This window comes from Phocoena sinus, chromosome 15, assembly GCF_008692025.1.
Source record: "Phocoena sinus isolate mPhoSin1 chromosome 15, mPhoSin1.pri, whole genome shotgun sequence".
NCBI lineage: Eukaryota > Metazoa > Chordata > Mammalia > Artiodactyla > Phocoenidae > Phocoena > Phocoena sinus.
Window position 1 is genome coordinate 50,865,745 of NC_045777.1, and position 23,688 is coordinate 50,889,432.

At 49.8% G+C, this 23,688-nt stretch overlaps 2 protein-coding genes and 1 non-coding gene across 10 annotated transcripts in view; 2 read left to right on the forward strand and 1 right to left on the reverse strand.

Annotated features, from left to right (window-relative positions):
- The window catches only part of IFT140 (intraflagellar transport 140), a 70,494-nt gene extending 57,256 nt beyond the window's left edge, over positions 1-13,238 (reverse strand). Inside the window, exons 1-7 of one of the 5 annotated variants that reach the window (XM_032604072.1) lie at positions 13,141-13,230; positions 12,341-12,399; positions 9,662-9,732; positions 9,397-9,574; positions 6,775-6,996; positions 514-635; positions 240-382 (exon numbers count right to left, since the gene is read on the reverse strand). In XM_032604072.1, coding sequence (XP_032459963.1) covers positions 240-382; positions 514-635; positions 6,775-6,996; positions 9,397-9,543 — 634 coding nt within the window. In that variant the 5' untranslated portion in view covers positions 9,544-9,574; positions 9,662-9,732; positions 12,341-12,399; positions 13,141-13,230. Of the gene's footprint in view, positions 1-239; positions 383-513; positions 636-6,774; positions 6,997-9,396; positions 9,575-9,661; positions 9,733-12,340; positions 12,400-12,743; positions 12,993-13,140 lie in introns of those variants that run through there. The other 4 variants (XM_032604069.1, XM_032604071.1, XM_032604070.1 and 1 more) reach the window with 4 other exon arrangements.
- Positions 7,903-7,974, forward strand: TRNAE-UUC. Its single transcript has one exon. It is a non-coding gene; the product is annotated as a tRNA-Glu (tRNA).
- Positions 13,239-14,863: 1,625 nt separating the features above from the next.
- Positions 14,864-23,688, forward strand: part of CRAMP1 (cramped chromatin regulator homolog 1) — a 68,397-nt gene continuing 59,572 nt past the window's right edge. For all 4 annotated transcript variants that reach the window (XM_032605078.1, XM_032605079.1, XM_032605080.1 and 1 more), the window contains exons 1-2: positions 14,864-15,141; positions 17,204-17,529. In XM_032605078.1, the coding sequence (XP_032460969.1) occupies positions 17,205-17,529 (325 nt within the window). In that variant the 5' untranslated portion in view covers positions 14,864-15,141; position 17,204. The remainder of the gene's footprint in view (positions 15,142-17,203; positions 17,530-23,688) is intronic.

The following is a 23,688-nucleotide window of genomic DNA, read 5'->3' on the forward strand; positions in this document are numbered from 1 at the left end:
CTGGACAGCTTCCTCCTGAAAAACCTTCAAACGCAAATAAAGCTCAATTTGTTTCTATCAGGTCAAGGTGAAGCCACCCTTTGGATCCTGGATAAACACCTGCACAAGCCGGCTAAGGCATCCATCTGGGAGTGGCGCACAGCCTGCAATTTTATGCAGAAACGCCATCCATTCGCTTATAATCTCCCAGACACTCCGAAACACTGCAGTGTCCCCAGACCCCAACCTGAGTGTCTTACCATCGGTCAAGCTGACAAAGAATGAGAGTCCCTCTTGAGGTCCCATTTTCAGGAAACTTCCAAAGCCACACTTCCTCCAGTTAAACTTGTCCAGGGCTTTCTCATCACCACTCACAGCTGCCTTCGCCAACTGAACGAGGTCCCTAAGAGCAAATGTGACAGAGATTCCTTGTTGCTCCCTGGACGAAGGTGGTATAACCACAGAGGAGACCCCTCCAGTGTCAGGAGGAGCCACCTCTCCGGCCCCGCCAGCCACCACCCAAGCTCTACTTACTCGCCGGGAGGGGGGAGCCGGAAGATGCAGTGAGTGAGGTGTTTTCCATACTCGTGTTTCAGCAGCGGTGCCCCTTGTACTCGACCCCTTTGGTCCAACTTCCATAAGAGCAAGACACCAAGCTGGAAAACCCAAGGTCACATTCTTAGCAAGTGCCTGGTGGAGGGTGAGGGTGATACTGTGCAACAGAGCATGGGCTTACTCCTTTTTTTCTTTCAAAATTATACTACTACTATATGTGCACCATTCAAAACAATTCTAGTGTTCAATGAAGGAACCAGAAACTCCTCTCTGTGCCCCATCCCATCTTCACTCCCTAGAGATAACAAGTGTCACATGTTCGGTTTTTAAAACAAATCTAATTTTGGGATAGATTCAGATTTAAGGAAAAGTGGCAAAGATAGTTCAGAGAAGCTTCATACCTCACACCTAGCTTCTCCAATTACTGACCTTACATTACTGTGGCGCGTGATACTAACTAAAGTTGGTACTTCATTCACCTCTCCTCAGTTCTTCCTGCCCTGGGACCCTGTCCAGGCCCCACAGACATCTGGCCGCCATGTCTCCTTGGGCCCCCCTGGGCTGGGACGGTGGCTCAGACATCCCTGTTCTGGACGCCTGGACAGTGTTGAGGAGGACCGATCAGGGGTTTTGTAGAATGTCCCTCCGGCAGGATTTGCCTGATGTTTTTCTCTTTGTTGTCGGGGTAGTGGGTTTGAGAGGAAGACCAGAGGTCAAGTGCTGCTGTCGACATGTCGGATCAGGGGTCCCTGTCCTTGGCGTGACCTGTCTGCTGAGGTCATGTCTGTGACCTCCCTCACTGAGGAGTTTCTTCTTCCTTCCATCCTGTCCTGCCTGGAAGGAAGTCGCTGTGTGCAGCCCACACGTAGGAAGGGGAGTTATGTCTCACCTCCTAGATCATCTGGAGAGATATGCCTCTTGTCCACCATTTACTGATTTATTAAATCATAGATTTACATCAATATGGACGCACGGATGGACCCATGAATATTTATTTTCTACTCTGGGTTATGACCCAATATTCCCTTGTTTGTTTAGATACTCAAATTGTTCCAGCTCCGCCATCGGGAGCTCTTTCCTCAGGCTCTGTTGTCCCTTCGATGCACCCGTCGCTGTGGGTTTGTGAGTACCTCCTCACGTCCTGGCCTACAGATCCTCCAGGCTTGCCATCCTGCCCCAGCCCGAGGATCAGCCATTTCTCCAAGGAGCCCTGGTTCCTTTTATTGGAAGAAACCAAGATCTGGGTGCCAGGTGTACTATATGTTCAACATCAAAGTCATCTAAATCTCAAGTTAATGGCTCAGACAACTGCTAGAAAAGTTCAAGTTGCGGGGAAGACGACTTGGTCCAGGAGCAATTTTCCAGGAGGGCTTCTGGCTGGGACAAGCTAAGCTTTGCCAAATGGCAGTGTTTCCCTCGAACCCTGAGGCTGCTTTGCTGCACTGCCCGAGCAGTCCTCAAGGTCTGTTTCCTGCTCACGGTCAGTGGGTGTAACATTGCTTTACTGTATATAAGAATATGATTTTCAAATAATGTGGGCCTTGGGACGTCCCTGGAAGCCCAGTGGTTAAGACTCCACGCTTCCACTGCAGGGAACATGGGTTCGATTCCTGGTCAGGGAACTAAGATCCTGCATGCTGTGTGGCACGGCCAAAAAAAAAAAAAAAAAAAAAATGTGGGCCTTAAAAAGCAACTTGTACAGTGGACCTCTAAGAAAAGTATATAAGATCTGAAATGGTATGTAACATGAGTATATATAGAATTCAAATCCTATATTATTATACAGATTCTTCTTGACTTTGCCAGCTTTATAAAGATAAGAATAAAAACATTGGGGGGCTTCCCTGGTGGCGCAGGCAGTGGTTGAGAGTCTGCCTGCAGATGCAGGGGACACGGGTTTGTGCTCCGGTCCGGGAAGATCCCACATGCCGCGGAGCGGCTGGGCCCGTAAGCCATGGCCGCTGAGCCTGCGCGTCCGGAGCCTGTGCTCCGCAATGGGAGAGGCCACAACAGCGAGAGGCCTGTGTACCACAAAACAAAACAAAGCAAAACAAAAACACTGGGGCTTCCCTGGTGGCGCAGTGGTTGAGAATCCGCCTGCCAATGCAGGGGACACAGGTTCGATCCCTGGTCTGGGAAGATCCCACATGCTGCGGAGCAACTAAGCACGTGCGCCACAACTACTGAGCCTGTGTGCCACAACTACTGAGCCCGCGTGCCACAACTACTGAAGCCCGTGTGCCTAGAGCCCGTGCTCCACAACGAGAGAAGCCACCACAGTGAGAAGCCCGCGCACTGCAACGAAGAGTAGCCCCTGCTCGCCGCAACTAGAGAAAGCCTGCGCACAGCAACAAAGACCCAACACAGCCAAAAATAAATATATAAAATAAATTTATAAAAAAAAGAATAAAAACATTATTTTTTGTGTGTTTACAAATTACTCTTAAAATAACATTAAAAAAATAATACTTGCACAGTGAAACACACATAAGGGCAGAAATGGGAAGGTTTCCTTCCCCGTCACCTAGCCTCCTCCCCAGAGGAGTCAGCAGTTGGGCCCTGCTGTGTGTTTTAGGCACACACGGCCTCTGTGGAGATGGCCTTCTGCTCTGCCCTGCAAGTGCAATTGTCCAGCACTTAATTTTTCTTTTCTTTTTTCTTTTTTGGCCTGGCTGCGCAGCTTGCGGGACCTTAGCTCTCCAAACAGGGATTGAACACAGGACGCTGCAGTGAAAGTGCCGAGTCCTAACCACTGGACTGCCAGGGGAGTCCTGTCCAGCACTTAATTTTTAACACAGTAAATGACTGTTTTATTAGTATACACGAGCTTCCAGCTGACAGCTCATTAGGCACCTGAACACAAACACGAGCACTCGGCCTGTCCAGATCCCCCGACTGTTGAGCTGGGGAAGAAGTTGAAGGATGGAAATGTCCAGAGCCCCTGGAGCAGTGGTTTCTGCTCAGATGACTGCAGACCCCTGTTCTGATACAAGGACAGACAGACAGACAGACACACACACACACACAAGAAGGGGAAGCCACAGGAAGTCACCTCAGGTCTCCTGTAACCAGATAGACACGCAGACGCCAAGTAGAAGATGGCAAAGCAGATGCCTCTTCGGGGCCTCCTGCTCATTGCCCCTAAATTCTAAGTGGTTTTTGCATCTCTTACTACTCCTGAGGGGGGATCCTTTGTGTTCAGAGTGGTCTCTTTACTCACTGCCATTCCTTCCAGGTCACTTCATTCAAATAACTTTATCCAGTAAGACTTGAAGGAAAAGTGAGAGCATCTCACCCTCAGGTGGGAAACCAGTCCCATGCAGAGCAGGAGGTGAACGTACTAAGGGACTAGTGTGAAGTTAGGTCTCCAGATACGACTGTCAGGACACGTTGTCACTTCACAGCTGGCTCACTAATGGTTTATCTCAGAGATCAGGAAGCGACTTGCCCTTTCCTATGTGTAGGTGCACTTACTCCTCGCCCTCAGCTCTTGTCCAGCAGGAGAGTGAGAGGGAGATGAGCCCTGGACATGCATTGTCCTCCCCGCTTCTTCACCGACCAAGTGTTTGCCTGGTGTCCTCTTCCAGGGATCTCCCCACTGCCCCAGGCCCAAGGGTGGCTGCACAGGGGGCACCTGGCCCGAGCTAGACTTGGGACAGAGGAGGAAGGGCAGGTCGTCTCTGGGGTGAAACTGGAGCGGGTAGATTCGTTTCCAGCAGCCTCCTGGACGGATGGCACAGGAGAGAGACGGCTGTGCAGGAAGGGGCCCTGAGAGGCGGATGTTGGCAGCAGACACCTCACTCGTGGTTCTGGATGTCGGAAGCCAGCTCTGCTCCTGTCCCTGGAGACTGTGGGACACTCTGAGGGCTGCAGATTACGTGTGTCTTCCTGCTTCAGCAGGTTTGGTCGGTCTCACGGTAATCAAACTGGGTCTCTGGTGGGAGAGTGGAAAAGACCCTGGGCCAAGCCTGCGAGCAGGTGTCTCAGAGGTCAGTGCTCTGAGCGTGTCTGTTCATTTGTTATTACTTCTCTGCCTGCCTGAGTCCAGTATGAAATTAGGACCAGCACAGCTGTAGATTTTCTTAGAGAAGTACTAGGTATTTCTGTTCTTAAATCCTGACTCCAAGACTTGGTCAGCACCAAGGCTTTGTTTCCTGCCTCAGTCATCTACTCTGTTAGTTGCTTCTTAATAAAGGCAAGATGAGAATAATGGCATTCAATGACCCTGAATTCTTTTATTCCTCTAGGGGATTTTCTGAGTAAGAGGTGGGAAAGATCACCAAAGAAGTAGGAATCTGGGGGCAGAGCAATGCCATTAGGTGGGAATAGACTAGAAAAATAGAAGTAAAATCCAGACAAAAGGATAAATAGAACAGTGGATGAGTGATATGAACAGAAAGGAAGTATAAATGGCTCTTCTAAGTTATATTCACCCTCAAGAGGAAGAGAAACACAAACTAGAACACGACCGAGATAGCACTTTTCCAGGCAAAATTCTGAGCTTGGATACGACATGCTTGTGGGTTGGTGGGAGCTGGTCAAGCCCCATGGAGGGAGGTGTAGGGACACTCACCAAACCACAAGCGCATGCCCTGGATCCCACCTCCAGGAATTTCTCTAAACTTTCACACATGCAAAAGGACAAAAGCATGAGGCCAGCCACTGTGTCACTGTCCAGCAAAGGACTGGAGACCGTTTAACCACAGAGGCTGGGGAAGTAAATGATAACACGTTGGTGTAATGAAGGGCAGGTTAGAAGAGAGCAAGGAGGTTTGCCGTGCACCACCATGGAAAGACCTGGAAGACGCAGCATCAGGTGAAAAGCCAGAAACAGAACAGGGTGCACTGGGCACTGCCCTCATGTGAAAAGGACCGAGGAAGATAGGAAAGAGATGACGCCCTCTGTGTGAAGCTCCCAGCCAAGATGTTTAACCTAAACCTAAAGGCAGTCATGAGGAGACAACCACACAGATCTAAACCGAGGGACATTCTACAAGGTAACTAGTCTGGACCCCTCAAAATGTTAATATCATGAAAGACCAAAAAAAAAGAGAGAGAAGAAAGAAAAGACAAGACCATGGACCAGTTCTGATGAAAGGAGACCAAAGAGAAATGACAGCCAAACGCAAAGCGTGTTGCTTGGCTGGCTTCTGGGTAAGGACAAAATCAGCACAGATGTTACTGGGACAGCAGGAAAAGCTGTCACACCGATGGCACAGCAGTGGAAACCAGTTCATGGGCTTCACCCTCCTGAGTGTGACAGCACACGTGGTCACGCTCCTAGGAGATCGATGCCAAAGCATTTATGGATGAAGTATGATGTCTGTGACAAACTCTCAAATATACGGGGAAAAAATACAGATGTACAGAGACAGCAGATGTGTCAAAACATTAACAGCTACTGAATTCATGGGAAGGGTACAAGGGTGTTGTTTGTACTATTCTTTCAACTCCCCTAAAGGTTTGAAATTTTTCAAAATTGGAAGTTGGGGAGAGAATGCATTGTGTTTTCCTGTGTGTACTGAAGGAGCACTAGAGAGACTTGAAGAAGCTGTCGGTGCTGGAGGGCAGGGAAGGGGAGGTAGTGGATGGGGTGGGGCTGGAGAGTCTTTACAGTATATATCTTTTCGTATTTTTTGAACTTTGAAACATGTAAATATATTACCTTAAATATGTAAAATAAATAAACACATTGTAAAATTTCTGCTGTCATTTTTGAATCAAACAGATCTAGAGCTGGTAATTCTCTGCTGTGGGGTCTGCCCTGAGCATCGGAGAATGTTGAGCAGTATCTCTGGCCTCCATCCACCAGATGCCAGTAGAAAGAACCCCCACCACCACCACTGTGACAACAAAAAATCTCCCCAGACACAGCAAAGTGTCCCCTGGGGGCAAACTGACCTGCTTAGGAAGCCCTGGGCCAGATGATCAGGACCAGGGACTCCTAGGCAATGAAGCGGTGTGCTCAGGGAAGGTGGGGTTTGGGGGTACATGAAGCACCACCCCATCTTTGTGAATGTACTTACCTAGAAATGTTCATTTAAAAAATTACAAACTTTTGCCACAGAGATGATAGAATAAAACATTCAAACCTTCCTCCCAATATAAAACAAAATCTGCCATGACAGCTGACAAAATCAGTTGAACTCGGCAACCGCAAGTTTCTAATAATTTGGTCCCTAAGAGCATGTACAGGGCAATGCAGAGATCTGAAGTCAGTGTCTCAGTGTGTCTGCTCACCCTATCCCCCGATACCAGGCAGTTCCCGTTGGGGCTCCAGTTGAGGACGGTGATGTCCGCGGTTTGCGTCGGGGGGACCACATGCTGCTCCTTGTCTTGCTTATTAAACACGACCACTTCTCCGGTCTCCCAGCCAATAGCCAGGATCAGCCGCGTCGGGTGCCAGCAGAGGGAGGTGACCCGGAACGACCTCTCGATATGCGTGTCTGGCACGCACTCACCCTGTGACACACGAGGTAAATTCTTTATTTTACAGGGAGTGGCCGCTACTCTAAGAATTTCTGCCTTGTCAATGGAATGACATTAGCTAGAGGACATAATGAGCAGTTTGTTAAGGAAATATTCTATTTAATTTTCATAGAAACACCCATCTTGCCTCAGCTGAACTATGAAAGCGTAAGATAAACATTCAACTGACCCCATGGACCAGTTTATCAATAAAATTTTATTTACTTAAAATGTTTTTCCGTTTATTTTTATTTATTTATTTTTTTGGCCACGCTGTGTGGCTTGTGGGATCTTAGTTCCCTGACCAGGGATCAAACCTGGGCCCCCTGAAGTGGAAGCTCTGAGTCCTAACCACTGGACCGCCAGGGAGTTCCATAAAACTTTATTTACAAAAAGAAGAAGTGGACCAGCGGGTGAAGTGTGTTGACCCAAGGTTCTCAAAGTGCAGTGAGGTGACCCTAGAACGTTTTTGGGGTCTGTGACGCCGAAGTCATGTTCAGGATGATATGAAGACATGATCTGCCCTGTTAACTCTCGTTCTCTCATGAGTGTACAGTGCAGTTTTCCAGAGCTCTGTGATGTGTGATGATATCATTGTTGTGACAGCTAATTGAATACGTGCTGGTATATTCTTGTGTTTTCTAGAATTTTCTAAGGCAGTAGGTTTAAGGTATAAATGTGTTTTCAGAGATTAATTCAGTTTGTTCTCAGTACTTCTACTGGGCTCTCCCTAGTAAACTCAGTTACACCTGCTACATCTGTGACCTCATTATCATCCAATAAATCATTATTTTGAAATCCTAATGGTCTCCTTCTGCCAATTAGAAACACAGGAAGTACACTTTGTTTTGTAATAGTATATTTTAAATTTTCTAAAATTTAAAATTTTATCTAGGGAATTCCCTGGTGGTCCAGTGGTTAGGACTTGGCACTTTCACTGCCATGGCCCGGGTTCAATCCCTGGTTGGGGAACTAAGATCCCACAAGCTGCGCAGTGCAGAAAAAAAAAAATCTAAAATTGCTATTATTTTGGATTTAATAATACTTACTCTAAAGAAAATTTTATGATACATATTGGAGAGCTGTCTGACTCCCAGAAGGGAGGCATCTACTCTGAAATAGTTGGTGACACTGTGCTTGGCACTGGGGCCAAATACTGACCCATACCTGGGATGAGACCAAGATGAGCATACCAGGAGGGTTTGCCCTTTGTGGAGCATGAGGGGAGGGCTTGCTCAGGGGTTGGGGGGGGACTGGTGGGCTGGAGCTGCAGGCTTGTAAGTCATCCACTGATAGATGGTAATGCAACCCCAGGAGGAGGAAATAGAGGGAGAAGAGGCCTGGATGTGCTCTGAGGGGGGCCAACGGCAGGCCTGTCTGGGACGGGGGGAAGGCTGGAGGGCCCGGCGGGGAAGGGGGTGGCCTGGATGAAGCGGGTTGGGTGAGGAAGACCCTCAGGTGTGCTCTCCGGAGGACCCTACAAGAGTGTGGAATGTGGGGGGGGGGCAGAGACAGCAGGACACGTTATGTAGCCATCGCTGATGAGTGTGGATGCTTAGGTGAAATTTCAGGGGTGACATCGAGACTGCATAGGGCAGAGGAGGAAGTGGGAAAGGAAATCCATCTTTCTTGGTGAAGTAGGAGGAGCGTCTAGAAAGTTTCTGTTACGAATTGAATTGGGCACCCCAAAAAGATGTGTTCAAGTCCTAACCCCTGGTACTTGTGATGTGACCTTATCTGAAAATAGGGTCTTTGCAGATGATCAAGTTAAGACAAGGTCATTAGAGTGGGCCCTAGTCCACTATGACTGGTGCCCTTATGTGAGGAGGAAAGAGACATGGCCACACAGAGCAGGTGGCTGTGTGAGGATGGAGGGAGAGGCTGGAGTGATACAGGTCCCAGCCGAGGAGCACCAAGGACTGCTGGCTACACTGGAAGCTAATATGAAGCACGGAACAGATCCTCCACTAGAGCCCTCGGAGAGGACAGGGCCCTGCTAACCTGTTGTTGGAGACTTCTGGCCTCCAGAACTATGAGAGAATAAATTTCTGTTGTTTTAAGTCACCCAATTTGTGGTAATTTGTTATGGCACCTCCAGGAAACAAATAGTTTCGAATGGCCAATGGCAGGCTGGAGAGGGATGGACAGACAACCCTGCTGGTGACCGTGAATTGACTGTGGATTCTACCTTGAGCATTCCTAAATATGTCCCCAAAACTAAATAGCAGGGGTAAAAGAGTTATTCACATAATAGGGCTTTTATAATATTGGGAGTTTGGACCTCAGTGAGAAACACACACACACACACACACACACACACACACACACACACGAACAAAAGAGAGACAAGAGCCAGAAGCTACTGCAGTCAGAATTGCTGCTTTCCGCACTCACTTGCTCCCGATATATATCCACACTGCCTCCTGAGGCTGTGCTAATGGAAGCGACTGCCAGGAATGGGTGAACGGGGTGCCAACTGATGTGGGAGGGAGACCCAACTGCATCTGGGGCTTCTATGCGGTGGTCAAAGTAGAGGGCCATGACGAAATCCAGGCCTGGTCAGGGCTGAAACCTGGAGGGAAAAGACAACCAAGTCCTGTTGGCCTTGAACAAAACAAAACTACTATATATAGAATTAGGAAAAAGAAGCATCACAGACCTACAAGACATTCGGCAACTTATCAGCACCCCTTCAGACCAATAACAGGCAATTTTATGTGGAAGAGGTCTCTAACAGGAAAAATATACAATTAGAGGCAAGGGATTAGACCTGAAAGATGGAAAGGAATAACACATACTGCCATCAAAACAATAAAGAAAAGCCCCGTGGACTAGACTACATATGTAAACCTTGATCATTTTTATCCCAATCATAATAAGGACAATTTATATTTCTATAGCTCCCCATTAAGCAACATTTCCGAACAAACAAACAAAAAAAGCAAACTGCTTCACAAAAGAGAAAAGTACAGAAAAACCTAGCACCCAATTTCTGATAGAAAACCAAGGCTGTCCCTGCCTTCCTCTGAGGTGTCAGAAGCAAAAGGATTCATTTGCTAGGGAGTCAAGCAAAGCCAGAGCAACTGGGGAGAAGATGAACTTGATCAGTTACATGAACTTAACATCTTTCTTTCTTTCCTGGAAAAGATGTGCATATTGTCCCTTTGTGGGAGGGGTAGGAAGGTGAATGGAATTACAGTCTGACTACTGCCCACTTTTTCACATCCTACATTCAGTTTGGGGAAGCTAACTAGCAGAGAAAAGCCTATTTGTGAGTTGGTTTGCTACCATTTAAAATTATTCAACTTCATACCCATTAGGATGGCTATTATCAGAAAAACAGAAAGTAAAAAGTTTTGGTGAGGATGTGGAGCAATTGGAACCCTTGTGAGTTGCTGGTAGGAGTGTAAAATGGTACAGATGCTGTGGAAAACAGTATGGTGGGTCTCTAAATATCAAACATAGAATTTCCATATAATTCAGCAATTCCAGTTCTGGATATATACCTAAAAGAATTGAAAGCAGGGATTTGAACAGATATTTAAACACAATATTCATAGCAGCATTATTCACAGTGAAAAGGTGGACACAACCCAAATGTCTATCAACGAATGAATAAACAAAATGTGGTGTATTCATACAATGGAGTATTATTTAGCCTTAAAATGGAATGAAATTCTGACTCATGTTACAACATAGATGAACCTAAAAGAAGTGAAATAAGCCAGACACAAAAGAACAAATACTGTATGATTCACTTATATAATGTACTTAGAGTCATCAAATTCATAGAGACAGAAAGTAGATTGGTAGTTGACAGGGCCTGCTGCAGGCAGGGATGGGGTATTAGTTTATTGTATACAAGGTTTCAGTTTGGGAAGATGAAAAAAATTCTGGAGATGGATGGTGGTGATGACTGCACAACAATATGAATGTACTTAGTGCCGCTGCTGAACTGTATACTTACAAACGGTTAAAATAGTAAATCTTATATTATGTATGTTTAACCACAAGAAAAAAATTGTGCAAAAAAGTTATCCAGAACCTGCAAAATTCTATCATTAGAGTAGGGAATGGACTATGCCATTTGCTTTTAGCAATACAATAGTTGTATCAGAGGAAGCCATGAAGGCTCAGATTGGGTCTAGAGAGGGAAACCCTGTTCTTCCAGAAGCTAGAAGGCAGGTGGGTAGAAATGAACAGTCACATTTCAAATGTTTATCTTTCTCTTATGAATATATACCCAACCACAAGCTGAAGAGCAACCCATTCAGGACTCCTAGCAGAGTAGCTGGACACTGGCCAGAGGAGCAGGGGCATGTGGGGCTGGAGTCAGGGGAGAGGGCAGGAACTGGGTCCTGCACACATCACTTAGGGGATATGCACACTGGTCAGGGCTCTGGCTTCCTTGAGTAAAGACTTCATGCAAATGTTCACACAGAGCCACTGACAATGAGACACACCAGGTTAAAAACTGGTCAGTCTAATGCAGCAAGGAAACCTTTTAAAGTGAGTTTTAATGTGTTGCATCCAATCAAGGGTCTAAATTCTGGGCTATGGGAAATTCTTATTCATGTTTAACAAGTTTACTTTCTCAAAATATGCCTTGGAAAAATGAATAACATATTAATTTTGTTGTAATGATAGAGAAAGAATTATAATAGCACTTGAAAAAGTTAAACCTGATTTCCTCTATCTTTTATTTCAAACATAACTTTGTAATAAGAAAGTATGCTGAAAGATCTTTAAATTACTTTCTTCCTGCCTGGGGCTTTCCCAGAAGCTCTCTCCCCGACACCCCTGCTTTGGGTATTCAAGAAGCCTCTTTTCCACCATTGAGCTCTTGGACTTGATTTCTAGGTTGTCTAGTGTTTCTGCCCAGAGTCCTCATAGAACCCTGTATTTGTCCACTGCTGCGTTCAGAGTTTACTGTAAATGTGTGTTTGACTGACCATCCTCCACTCCCTACCAGATTATCTGCCCCACAGGGTGAGGGGCCATCGGAGCATCCCCAGCCCTGGAACAGTTGTACAAAGGGGGTTAGGGCTTCCCTGGTGGCGCAGCGGTTGAGAGTCCGCCTGCCGATGCAGGGGACACGGGTTTGTGCCCCGGTCCGGGAAGATCCCACATGCCGCGGAGCGGCTGGGCCCGTGAGCCATGGCCGCTGAGCCTCTGCGTCGGAGCCTGTCCTCCGCAACGGGAGAGGCCACAACAGTGAGAGGTCCGCGTACCGCAAAAACAAAAACAAACAAAAAAAAACCCAAAAAAACCTAGAACATAAGGCGATTTGGCAAAATATAAATTTTGGGGGAAAGAAAAAAATTTCATTTATTCTCACCGATTTGATCCTCTCACCTCCAGCGGTGCAAGGTCTTTACGCCTCCGTTAAACCACCTTCTGGGAAAGAAAATGTTAAGGTCTTTCAACTGCGCGGCTCGTGGTACTAAGGATAACTTCAGTTGCATTACTGCTTGGAGATGCTACAGGAGGGAACCAGAGGACTTAGAGGCAATGGCGGCAGAGTGGAGAGGTGTGGGGGCAGGCACTAGGGGCCACCCCGAAAAGCCTCACCACTGCCCCCACCACAGCCCCCGGGGCCTCGGCAGTGCAGGGTCATAGCTGCATCCCACGGACAAGAAGGAACGCCATCTCTGGTTTGGACCATGCGTGCGGTTCTCCGGGCCGCAGTACTGACAGCGCAGAAAGGTGGTTTTCTGATTCCCTCCCAGGCCCAGCTTTACCGCGAGCGCCTCCGGTTCCGCCTCCTCGCCACCGGGTCAGCTCCCCCGTGCCTCAAGTAGCCACGCGGCCCTCAGTCAGACCTGTCTGCGCCGGAGGTGGCCCTTGTCTCGCGCTAACCGTTCGGACGCCCGCCCCGCACCCCGAAGCCTCAGCCTGACCAGCCACGCGCTCGGGCGCTCGGCCCAAGCAGGATTTCTGGACGAAAATAATCCGGGAGGCCGCGCGAAGGAAGTCCCGCGCACCTCGGCGTTGCCCTCCTCCCGGCCCCAGGCTCCGGGCCCCCGGAACCGCCCGACACCGCGAGCCGCCCCGGCCCCGCCTCGTCGTCGCCCTCCTCCCCGGCTCCCGGCCCCCAGACCCTCTGCTCCTGGGCCCGGGGCCGGGGACCGCACTCACCTTGGTTGGGCCGCAGCGCCGCCGCGCGTTGCCGGGACAACGGCTGCGAGCCCAACGCGGATACAGCCGAAGCTGAGCTAGTGGACGCCGAGGCCGCCCGAAACTCCACGAGAGGCCGGAAAGAGCCGAAGACGATCGGGAATGTTCGTGCGGAGCCGAGGGCAGGATTCCTCCAGCGGGTGGCGAGCTCCGCGGTGCTGCAAGGGCAATTTACACCCTTCGCAGCCGCTGTCTAGACTTAAAAAAGCTAGCTCGAGAGGGGGGTCAAGAGGCCAGATATGCCTTTCTGCGCAGAGAAGGGAAGCTGATAAATTCTAGATGTGATAGGAATACACGGCCGGTTGGGGACCCGCTCCTGTAGTTACGTTTCCAGCCGCGTAGGTCAGTCAGGTGGAGGAAGGCAGCAGAGAGACTGGGAAAGAGACGGAACGCCATCTTTAAGATTCTTTCCTCTCTCGTTAATCTTATTGTTGGGTCTTTTGGACCCTAAAAGGTTTGCTAGACTCTGCTTTGTCTGCTTTGTTTCAAGGAGGGTGTCGTTCAAGAGAATTTATGAGTAAAGCCAGTTGATTCAATATGGTTCCTTGAAGCTGTTAACTTATGACGTGCGCTCAGTGCTTTGGGGGCCTTATGGACGCCATTGGAGAGAAAATAGTAGCCAACGATACGAGTTCATCCGGTTAGAAACTAACCTGGTTTCTAATCCTGGCGACCGACTGCATTCCCTAAGGCATTAGCAACGTGCTGCCCTGGCCTAACGGTCTGGTGGGTTAAACTAATTTTGGAAAAAAAAAAAGTAATGTCATTCATTTAAAAAACTTACTATAGCAAAAAGCAGCAAAAAGGTCCACATTGTTAAACAAATAAAAAAAATAGGAAAATGTAGGTACAACCTAATCGGAGGAGCTAGGCGCTGGATCACACACATACAAGGAAAATTCTATTTTAAAAAAACCCATTTTCATAAACACTAGAATTTTATTGAATAAATTTGACATTTAACATTGCGTAAGTTTAAGGTATACAGAACGTTGCTTTGATACATTTGTATATTATATGATTAGCATGTAGAGATATTTATCACATTACATATAGTACAATATTATTGTCTGTATCCATTATACTGTGCATTAGATACTACGCCTTACAAGTTTGTACCCTTAAACACCATCGCTCTTATCAGAGGCCATAAACACTAGAATTTAAAACACTCCTTTATCGCCGAAACGAAGAAAAACAACCTAAATGCCCAGCACCAGCCGCAACGCTAAGGAACTTTAAAAGTATGGACTCAATTCAATAAAGGGTGTGTTTATCTGCCTCAGTTACACTTTTACACTTTTTCGTTAAAAACCCCGTTCGCGCCGGATTCAAGACTCAGAGCTCAGGCGGCGTTTTCTTCTCACGCATCCGTCAACACGGCCCGGGCCAATCACAGCCTAGGCTCTCACTCTATTGGCTGTCTATTCACCAATCCGGAGAGACGTACCAGTCCGCACTGCTGCGAGACTGGCGTCACAACATTACCCGCTTTGCGGGCCCGCCCTCCGCCCCCGCCCAGCGTCCGTGCGTGCAAGCGCGCTCTCCCGCCGCCGACCAATGGGAGCACCCCTGAGGGGGCGCGCCCGCTGGAAACCTCGGCGTGCTCGGTCCCGCGCGCGTCGCCCCGCCCCGGCCCGCGCTCCCGCCGCTCCGGCCCCGCCCCGCGTGTCGGTCCTCCGGACTTCGCCGGCCGCCGTAGCCGGAACTGCTCGTGTGCGCCGCGGGCCGGGCCTCTGGGAGGCTGAGCGGCCGCAGCACCGGCGTTCGCAACCCCGTCAGCCACACGCCGGCAGCGGAGGGGACGTGCCGGGGCGAGGGCCGCTCGGCGACTTCTTCCAAGGCGGGAGGACCACACCGGCGTTGCGGCCTCTCAGCAGCCGGCGCTCGGGAGCCGGGGCTGCCCGACAGGACCCTGGGGGACCCGGGAAGCCTGGCTGCTGCGAGGCTTTGATGAAAAAGGTGACGGGAGGCTGGGGCTCGGGTGGGGTGGGCCACCCCGACCGGCTGTCACGGCGAGGCCCGGATCCCAGCCGGAGCGGGGCTGAGGGAGAAGTGGCCTAATCCCTGGAGGCGGTGGTTACTACTTGGTGCTTTGTCGGGGCGGCTCGCGGGAGCCCGGACTCAGAAGTGTTGCGTTGACAGCGCTCTTTGTGTGCAGCCAGAAATCCGCCGGAGAGGGAAGGTTTTGCTTTTCCTTTCCCGAAATGTGGCCAATGCTGCCCAGCCGGGATTGGGTTTGAGGTGATCCCACCTCTGTGCACGCTCAGGAAGTAAGGTTGGAGGTATTGGGTAAAAGGATTCCACCTCCATGTTTTCTTTTTCCCTTCAGGGAAAACTCTGAAATGTGTTAATATCTTTTTAATTCTGAAAAGCAACGTTCTTTTGTATTCAGTTTAGTGTCTTCCAATATTCAACCTGGCGAACGAGCAAGTTTATTCTGTTGCAGCTGATGTAACCTTTGCCCGGGTCCTGGGTTCTGTGGGTAGCTTTGGGATGATAGGTCCCTGGGGATAGGGTTTTCCACATTATAACCCAGAGGAAGGCCCTTTAGGATATTTTCAGGTTTCTTAAGTAGAAATGGATAGGATAAGTGAATAGTGAAATGTCCTATAACATGAAGTCCTTTAAGTTTGGGTAGTATCTGTCTTGTATAATTCTATTCTTTGGCAGTTTTTTTTTTTAACTGGTATGAATTCAGATGATTTATGACATCAATTTCAACAAATGAATGCTGTAACAGATAGTTTTGAGGCATAATACTTAAGAGCAGTAGCAGGTATTGTCATGATTTTAATCATTTCCAAATCTTTCTTTGAAAGGTCCTTACTCCTGTTAATGTATTTCATTGTTGGCCTTGATGTCTTGCTCTCATTTTCCTTTTAAATGAAAATGTTCCCATTCTCAGCAGTCGTGTTGAGCATGTCAAACAGAGTTTGGGCATAGTATCAACACCTGTTGATCTTTCTTGCTTCATCGCATGTACACATTACTGACTATTTCTGGGTTTACAATATTGATAGTGTCTGATTCTCTTTGCATAAACTGAGTGGATCTGCTTTTTGGTCCACATTTTAGAGTTGTCACATTTTGTTGTTGACATTGCTCACAACAGAGGGTAACAAAGTTAATGCGAGATTTTTATTCATGGTTACCGAGAGTTTTAACACAATTCTCTTCTATCCATTCTTACCTGGACATAACTGTGCTGTCACTTTCATAGGTAGCTCCAACCTGTTCCATGCAACAGGCTCCTTTGTTGCAAAAGCATTTTCAATTCGTAAATCCCCGCAGCAGCACACATATCCCACCCTCCGAAGCAAGATTCCCAGAAACCCCGAGCTTATTATTCTTTATGTCTGTTTTAAAATAAGCAGGCGGACCGGCAGCCACGGGCCACCATGGAGTTCCCTGTGCACGCAGGCGAGCCCGCGCCTCTCCCCTGCCGGGGTCGATCCGGGCCCCTCGACCCCGCTGCGGGACTAACTTTGGGGGCAGGCTTGCGGGGCAGGTGCGCGGGCCCGGAGTCCTGTGCGTTTTGGGGGGCGGGGAGGGGTGGGGTCGGGGGACGCGGGCGCGGAGGCCAGGCCGGCCCAGGCAGCGCTGGGAGCGAGGCCGGCGCGCGGGCTGCCCAGCGCGCAGGCCATGAGCCGTGGGCCCGCTGGGTAGGTGGCTCCGGAACCCCGGGACCCCAGCCCGGGCCACATGCCCCCTTCCCGACCCCGGGCCGGGGCGCCGCACGGGCAGGGCCGTCCGGGTGCGGCCGCCCAGCTGCCGCCCCGCCGCCTCCTCGCCGCCGGCCGCCGTTTCCTGGACGTCGGGCGGGCGGGCGCGCGGGGGTCCGGGCTGGGGTCGGGCGGGCGGCGGCTCAGGCCCGGCTGGCCGGGCCGGGGCGGGCGGGCCGCGGGAGGGGATCTGGAACAAACAACGGCGGCCATGTTGAGAGGGGATCGGTGCGGCTAAACTTCTCGCAGGCTGCGGGCCGCGCGCCTCACCGGGGTCCCCTCTTCCCCTCCCCGGCCAGGATGACAGTGAAGTTGGGAGACGGCGGCGGCGGGGAGGAAGGGCTCAAGAGGCTGGGCAAGAGGTCAGCCGATGAGGACTCGCTGGAAGGAGAGGGGCCCGGCAGCGGGGACGCGGCCGAGGAGAGCGGTGGCACAAAGAGGGACGGCAAGACCCCCCGGGACGGCGGCGGCGGCCCGCAGGCCCCGTCCCCGCCGCCCGCCTGCCCCCAGGACCAGCACCACTTCCTCAGGTCCAGCGTGAGGCCGCAGAGCAAGAGGCTGAGGAAGGACTTGTCCTGCGCCGGGGGGAGCAGCAGCGCGGGCAGCTCAGGGCCCCGCGGAAAAGGTACGGGGGACCCCAGCCCCTTTCAGGGTGTGCCCTGCGCTCCCCGGGGGTGGAGAAGGGACCCTTCCCTCCCCGCCTCCCTGCCTCCACCCAGCTCCTGCTCCCACATTTGTCCAGCACCCACACTTTAGGTGGCACTTTGCAGGGGGACATGACCCTTTCCTCCTCCAAAGAGACTCTTTCTGTATTTAAACTATGTTAAGAGGCAGTAAGTATTCCTTCTCTGGGCAAACACAATAGATTTCTGAAGGTTGGGTTTTTCCCCCCAAAGGCTCCTTGATGATTTATATGGTAGGTTATTTTAAACAACAGACAATAGTTTAGAAATAGATTGAGAAAATACGTGCTGTGTCTCTTCCCCAGACTCAGATGTGTGGAAATACAACAAAGAAATGGGCTTTTGAAACTCATTTGGGGAAAGATTGATAAGCCGAAAATGAGAGATCCGAAGGGTCTGACTTGGGCTCATCACCCTCCACTTCAAGTATGCTAGGCTTGAAAATTTTAAGGGCATCAAGATGTGGCCTTTGAGTTTCAACTAAGCTTTCCTTGGGTGCCATGAAAACATCTCTCCTGGTGTAGTAAGTGGTGAAAACATCTGTGGCCTGATGTAAATGAGTAACAGTCTACAGTATTTGTCTTGGTATTCTCAGGTTGTTGAGAATATTACGGCTTTTTTGTTCCCGATCTGCCAGTTCCCCATTGTTTTCTGCTTGTGTCTATTTATATTTTAGCATTCTGCTTTTTGTTAATTGTACAAGTGAATTTTTTTTAAAAATAAATTTGGTTATTTATTTTTGGCTGTGTTAGGTCTTCCTTGCTGTGCGCGGGCTTTCTGTAGTTGCGGCGAGCGGGGGCTACTTTTCGTTGCGGTGTGCGGGCTTCTCATTGCGGTGGCTTCTCTTGTTGCGGAGCACAGGCTCTAGGTGCATGGGCTTCAGTAGTTGTGGCACGCAGCCTCAGTAGTTGTGGCCCGCAGTCTCTAGAGCATATGCTCAGTAGTTGTGGTGCACAGGCTTAGTTGCTCTGCGGCATGTGGGATCTTCCCGGACCAGGGATCGAACCTGTGTCCCCTGCATTGGCAGGTGGATTTTTAACCACGGCGCCACCAGGGAAGTTCAAGTGAATTGTTCTTAACATCCCTTTTGTTTCAGGCCACGTTTGCAGCATTTTTATAGGTAGCAAATGTAACACCATTTTCTAGTGAGTTCTGCATGAAAAAACTGTCACTTAGTTCCTTGGGAAATGGCAATTTAAATTTATTACGTGGTCCTGATAATTTTAAGAAGGAAATACGTCAGGCGCTAATGGAGGGCCCATTTTGGAGATCTGGGCCAAATGTGTGCAGTTAGGCTTGCTGCTTCTGCCTCCTTCTCAGCTGAGGAGGACTGGCCTCTGAAATCATGGCCTTACTTGGTTTTTTGGTAAAGACTTTTGATGTAAGTATACTTACTTGAAGATGTACGTATAAGTCATTCTGTATGTTTCAGAAGTCAAAACTTGCCTCATAGAAGCTTATTTTGGTGTGAAAGTTGCTGATCAATTAGGGAAATGTTAATTTGTTTTATTGGCTTTGTTTTGTAAAAAAATAGGTTTTCATTCCCAGTTACAGATATGTGTAAGTAATTATGTGTGAGCTGCTGTGGTTCCTTCGAGGGTTTGTTTGTGGCTTCAGAAGCCCTGGCTCTGGTGCCCAATCAAGTTCTTGGCCTCATTCCTCTGGTCCTCTGACCTTGGTCTGCTTGCTTGACCTCAAGCCTGCTTTTCTGTTGGAGAGGCATCCTCACCTGTGAAAGGAGGAACAGCAGGGACTGACTGCTCCACTCTCTCCACGTGTGGCTGCTAAAATGAAACGAGGCGCTGGCGTGAAAGTGCTCTGTCCCCTGTAAATGGCTACCTGTATGTGAGGTGAAGTGATGCTGAAACTTCAGTTAGAATTTTGGCAGTCGGGTGAGGAGAAGTTTGCATACTTGAGTGTGGCTCGGATGGAGAAGGTTTCCTGGGTTAGCCTTGTGTCAGATCTGTTCTTGGTTCTTGCCCAGGGTGTGGCTTGGAGCAGCAATCCACTTTCCACTAGTAAAATGGAGAGTTAGAATTTGTGCTTCTTGTGACTTATGCATTTTCCTATTTTAGCAAGCAGATGTTTGTTTAAGTGAATAATAAAGCTAAACTGTAATGGTGGCATTTAGGAGAGGAGTAGAAAGCATGTTTCCTGTGCTTCATAGAACTTCTCGGCCTGCTTCTGGCCTTGAGCTTTCTAGTGAGGCCTCCTCTGGGATGTGCCCTGAGCTTCCTTTGGATGCACTTACCATGCCCAGGACATCCCCCCTCCTGCCTCAGGGCAACCTCTGCTTCCCTCACGGCCCCCTTAACAGGCAGAAAGAAGGTCAGTTGTGACAGCATGCCCGTAACCTTTGGAAAGGATTCTTGGAGGAGCTATTTGTCTTACAGACCATGGAAATCTCCACCTGGAGTGATGAGCATGGACCAGTAAGGGAGTGAACAGTACTGGCATTTTACAGTTTTTACACTTCAGAAAAATAAAATTTCCATTATATTTGAGAAATAATCACAGCCTAGCTGTGGGAGGTCCCTTTGGCTGATTACTTACCGCTTTCCAGTTTCAATTTTAATGGATGGAGAACTTTGCTGTGGGCTTGGGAGGAAAAGGCTTGTGGAGGAAAGGAAGTTCTCATTTGGCTTCTCTCCACACAAATATGTCTTTTCTTTTTTTATAAGAATAGACTCTTGCCAACTTCAGTAAAAAATAAATTTTTTTGTAGTACATGTCTGAATTAAATTTTTTTTGAGTTGGTAAAGGGAAGGTAGCAATGGTTTAGTGCCAGTGCACCAAGTATCTTGCATTTTTGTTGCTTAGCTTTTAAATGTGTACAGACACTGGGGTTTGTTGTTCAAACAGCGTGCTCAGCTAGACAGAAGGTAAGCTGCAGATCAGAAACCAGTGGATCTGCTTGATACCAAAATAAATGCTCCTCTGGCCCTACCATGTGCCCAGAGTGGCCTGAGGACACACTTGAGACTGGATTCACAGTCTTTGGAAACACAGGCCAGGAAACAGCCCTCATGCCCTTCCCCGTTTCGCCAGTTCACAATCTGGATGATTCTGGGCGAACTAGTGCGTCTCAATTTCTTGGTCTATAAATGGGGATAATGCTAGTGCCTGCCTCACCGCAATAAATAATGCTGTGAAGCCCTGTGTGGCTGAGTAACAGGCTTCTCTTAGGGAAAATGTGCCTGGCTGCGAGGTCAGGGGAGCTGCAGGCTGAGTTTGAACAGGTGGACAGGGTGGGAGGAGGTCACCTGTCGGGAGGTAGGGGGTAGAGGTCCCAGGAATGCCCTGAAGTTGCTGCCCTGGCAGGACAGTTGGGCTGAGGGGATGCCTGAGGTGGAGGTAGAGTCAGACCCTCCATTTCCATTGCTGTCCCTTTCCCTCCCCCACCCAGGTACTTTGTTCCGCAGAGTCGGGGGAGCTAGTCCTAAGATGCACCGTCTCCACAGTTGGGTCGTGTCACCTGGCTTTTCTGTGCTTGTGCTTAAGAATCAGCGAATCAGTGTACAGAAAGTATATTTTTCATAATCTGGGGCCTGCCTGTGGCTTCTAGGTGTTTTTAAGAGACATCTTATGAGGTACCTCACCCTGAGGCGGTCGACCTTTGGGAGAAGGTTGTCCTTTAGGGAAGAAGGGTGAGCCAGCAGTCAGTAGACCCGGTTTCCCCACCCAGAGCCCCTGTGTCCAGTTCAGCTGGGGGCAGCGGAGAGGTGCTCAACTTGCCTGAACTTCAGGTTCCTTACTTTCAAAGTGGGTCCGGTACGCCAGCGGCTGAAGCTGCACTTAAGTCAGGGGTGAAGGAGTCTGCTGTGCAGGATGACTGGGGTCCTGGGGTACAGTGCCTGAAGTCAGGGCAGTTGTCTCCCTGGCGGGCTCTGCTTAGCCATTGCTTCTGGGAGGCCCCGGGCTTGGTGTGGCTTCACCTACAGTCTGCACTGCGGTCACTCTTGTCCTCCCTCACCAGGCACTTGGGCCAGGCCTGGGTGGCTGGGTGAAATCCCTGCTTCCTGTACCCTCTGAGGGCAGGGGGACACATCTGACCCTCTCGAAACCACCAAGGCTGGAGCTCTGTGGTTCTTGTGCCCAGTCTGATCCAGTACATGACGACTGTCATCCCAGTGTCCCACCTGGGTGGGGATGTCAAGCTCTGTGAAAGCCCTCAGACCTTGTTGGGAGAAGAGGAAGGAAGCCAGGACATTCTCCCTCCTCTGTCCAGTACACACCTCACTCCTCGTGTGATGCTATGTATGGGGAATACATGACAACCATGACACGTGGTCCTGTTGTGTGACACAGCCCCCCCCCCTGCCCCGCCCCGGGCACAGTAGGTCAGGAGACCTGTGGCCCAGGCCACTTCAGAGACCATGATGTAGCCATGCAGGACAGAGAGGAAAATACTCGTAAACCAGAGGTTCTGGGTGAATGATTCAGTTCAGAGTTGTACAGATGGCATTTGCTTCACGTCAGAGATGTGAATAGATAGTATGGACAAGTAGGTAAGGTAACAGTTGCGTTTTGGTTTGAAGGCTGAGCTAATTTTCAAATACTTCCTTGACTTTTAGTGTCAACAGCAGTGTTGTTTCCATGGTGTCTCGTGAGTGTCTGGAATTGTCTTGTGCCTGCCAACCATACATATTTCAGGATTTTCATTTCATGTAGTACGTTGTGTCTTGTTTTGGTGATACAAAGATACAAGGATAGCAGAGGGGTGATTTCAGATAGCAGAGTCACAAATGTGAAAACCAGCTTTGTCCTGGATGGTGTTGTGCAGTTTATCACATCAAGTAATGGCAGTGTTCTTACCACTGAAGAACCACGTGTGAAATGCTGGGAGAAGAAGACGTTCCCGGCGTCTGTGGTTTGGGTGGGAGATCAAGAATTACCTACAGAAACCATTAGGAAACCATCATAGTATTCGACGAGGAGGGCATATGTTTTAGTAGGAACACAGGGATTATAGTTGTGTTTTTCTCAATCGTTTGCGGGAGGAACAAGAAGTCTTGGAGGGTGGCTGGCCCTGGTCTGCATGTGGAGGGCGCTGAGGGGGACCCGGGACGGGCCCTAGAGACAGATGGAGCGACTAATGCCCAGGAGGGATCCTTGTGGGAGGCCCGCAGCTCTCGGGACAGCAGCGGGCCCAGGGGAGGCATTTGGATTTGTCTGTTGGGTGACACTCTGACTGGGAATTGGCTTGCTTGACGTCTTCCCCTCTGCGTGACCCTGGTAGGGAGGGTGTCCCCTGAGCCATGTCTGGCTGTTCAGCATGTGACACGGATGTGTGCGTTATGAGAGGCACGGAAGCACCTCTGGGAGCCTTGGCATCGCACCTCCCGTCTGGACTGACCACGACCTGAGGGGGCCGTGTTGGGACCGCATGGTGTGTGCCGCCCCTCCTGGGCTGTGCTCTCTGCTGCGCCAGGAGGTGCCCCGAGCTGGGGTGGGGGCAGGGGCAGGTGGGCACAAAGACACCAGGAATGCCCTTCTAGTCTAGAGCAGGTGGAGCCGGTCAGGGAGGCCCGTGTGTCCCCTCCTGCTGGGATGGACATTTCTGACGCCCTTGAGTTCGGCGGGTTTTCCGTCCCTCTGGGATTTTGATATATCGCTTGGAAAGAAGTTCGGCGAGCTCCAGAGGAAGGCTCAGGACGGGATTGTATGCTGTGATGGACTGTGACTACATCCTCTGCGTCTCCCCTAATTAAGTCACAGCATCCTCCAGAGTCTTGAGCCCTGCCACTCCCTGGCTGGTGGCACCAGGCAGTCATTGAACCTATTTCGTCATCTGTCACAGACTGAGGGGGACGTTGAGATCAAGTTCCCTCTAGCTTCTGACTTTTGTGGCTCTGGTGTCATAAATACCAAAGCAGCCTTGACACGGTGGCAGCCACCACGATGTCATGTGTCCCTGGAGGACAACGCCCAGGTCTGGAGTGTGAGTCCGGGGCTCTGGTTTGGCTCCTGCTGCCCAGGGACTGTACGGCTTTCCCGCCTTCAGAGCCTCCATTTCGCCGTCCTGAAAAGAGGTGACTGCACACCATGGGGACAGAAGGGAGCAGGCGTTTGGATGTGCTCCATGGGGCTGTGCACCTCCG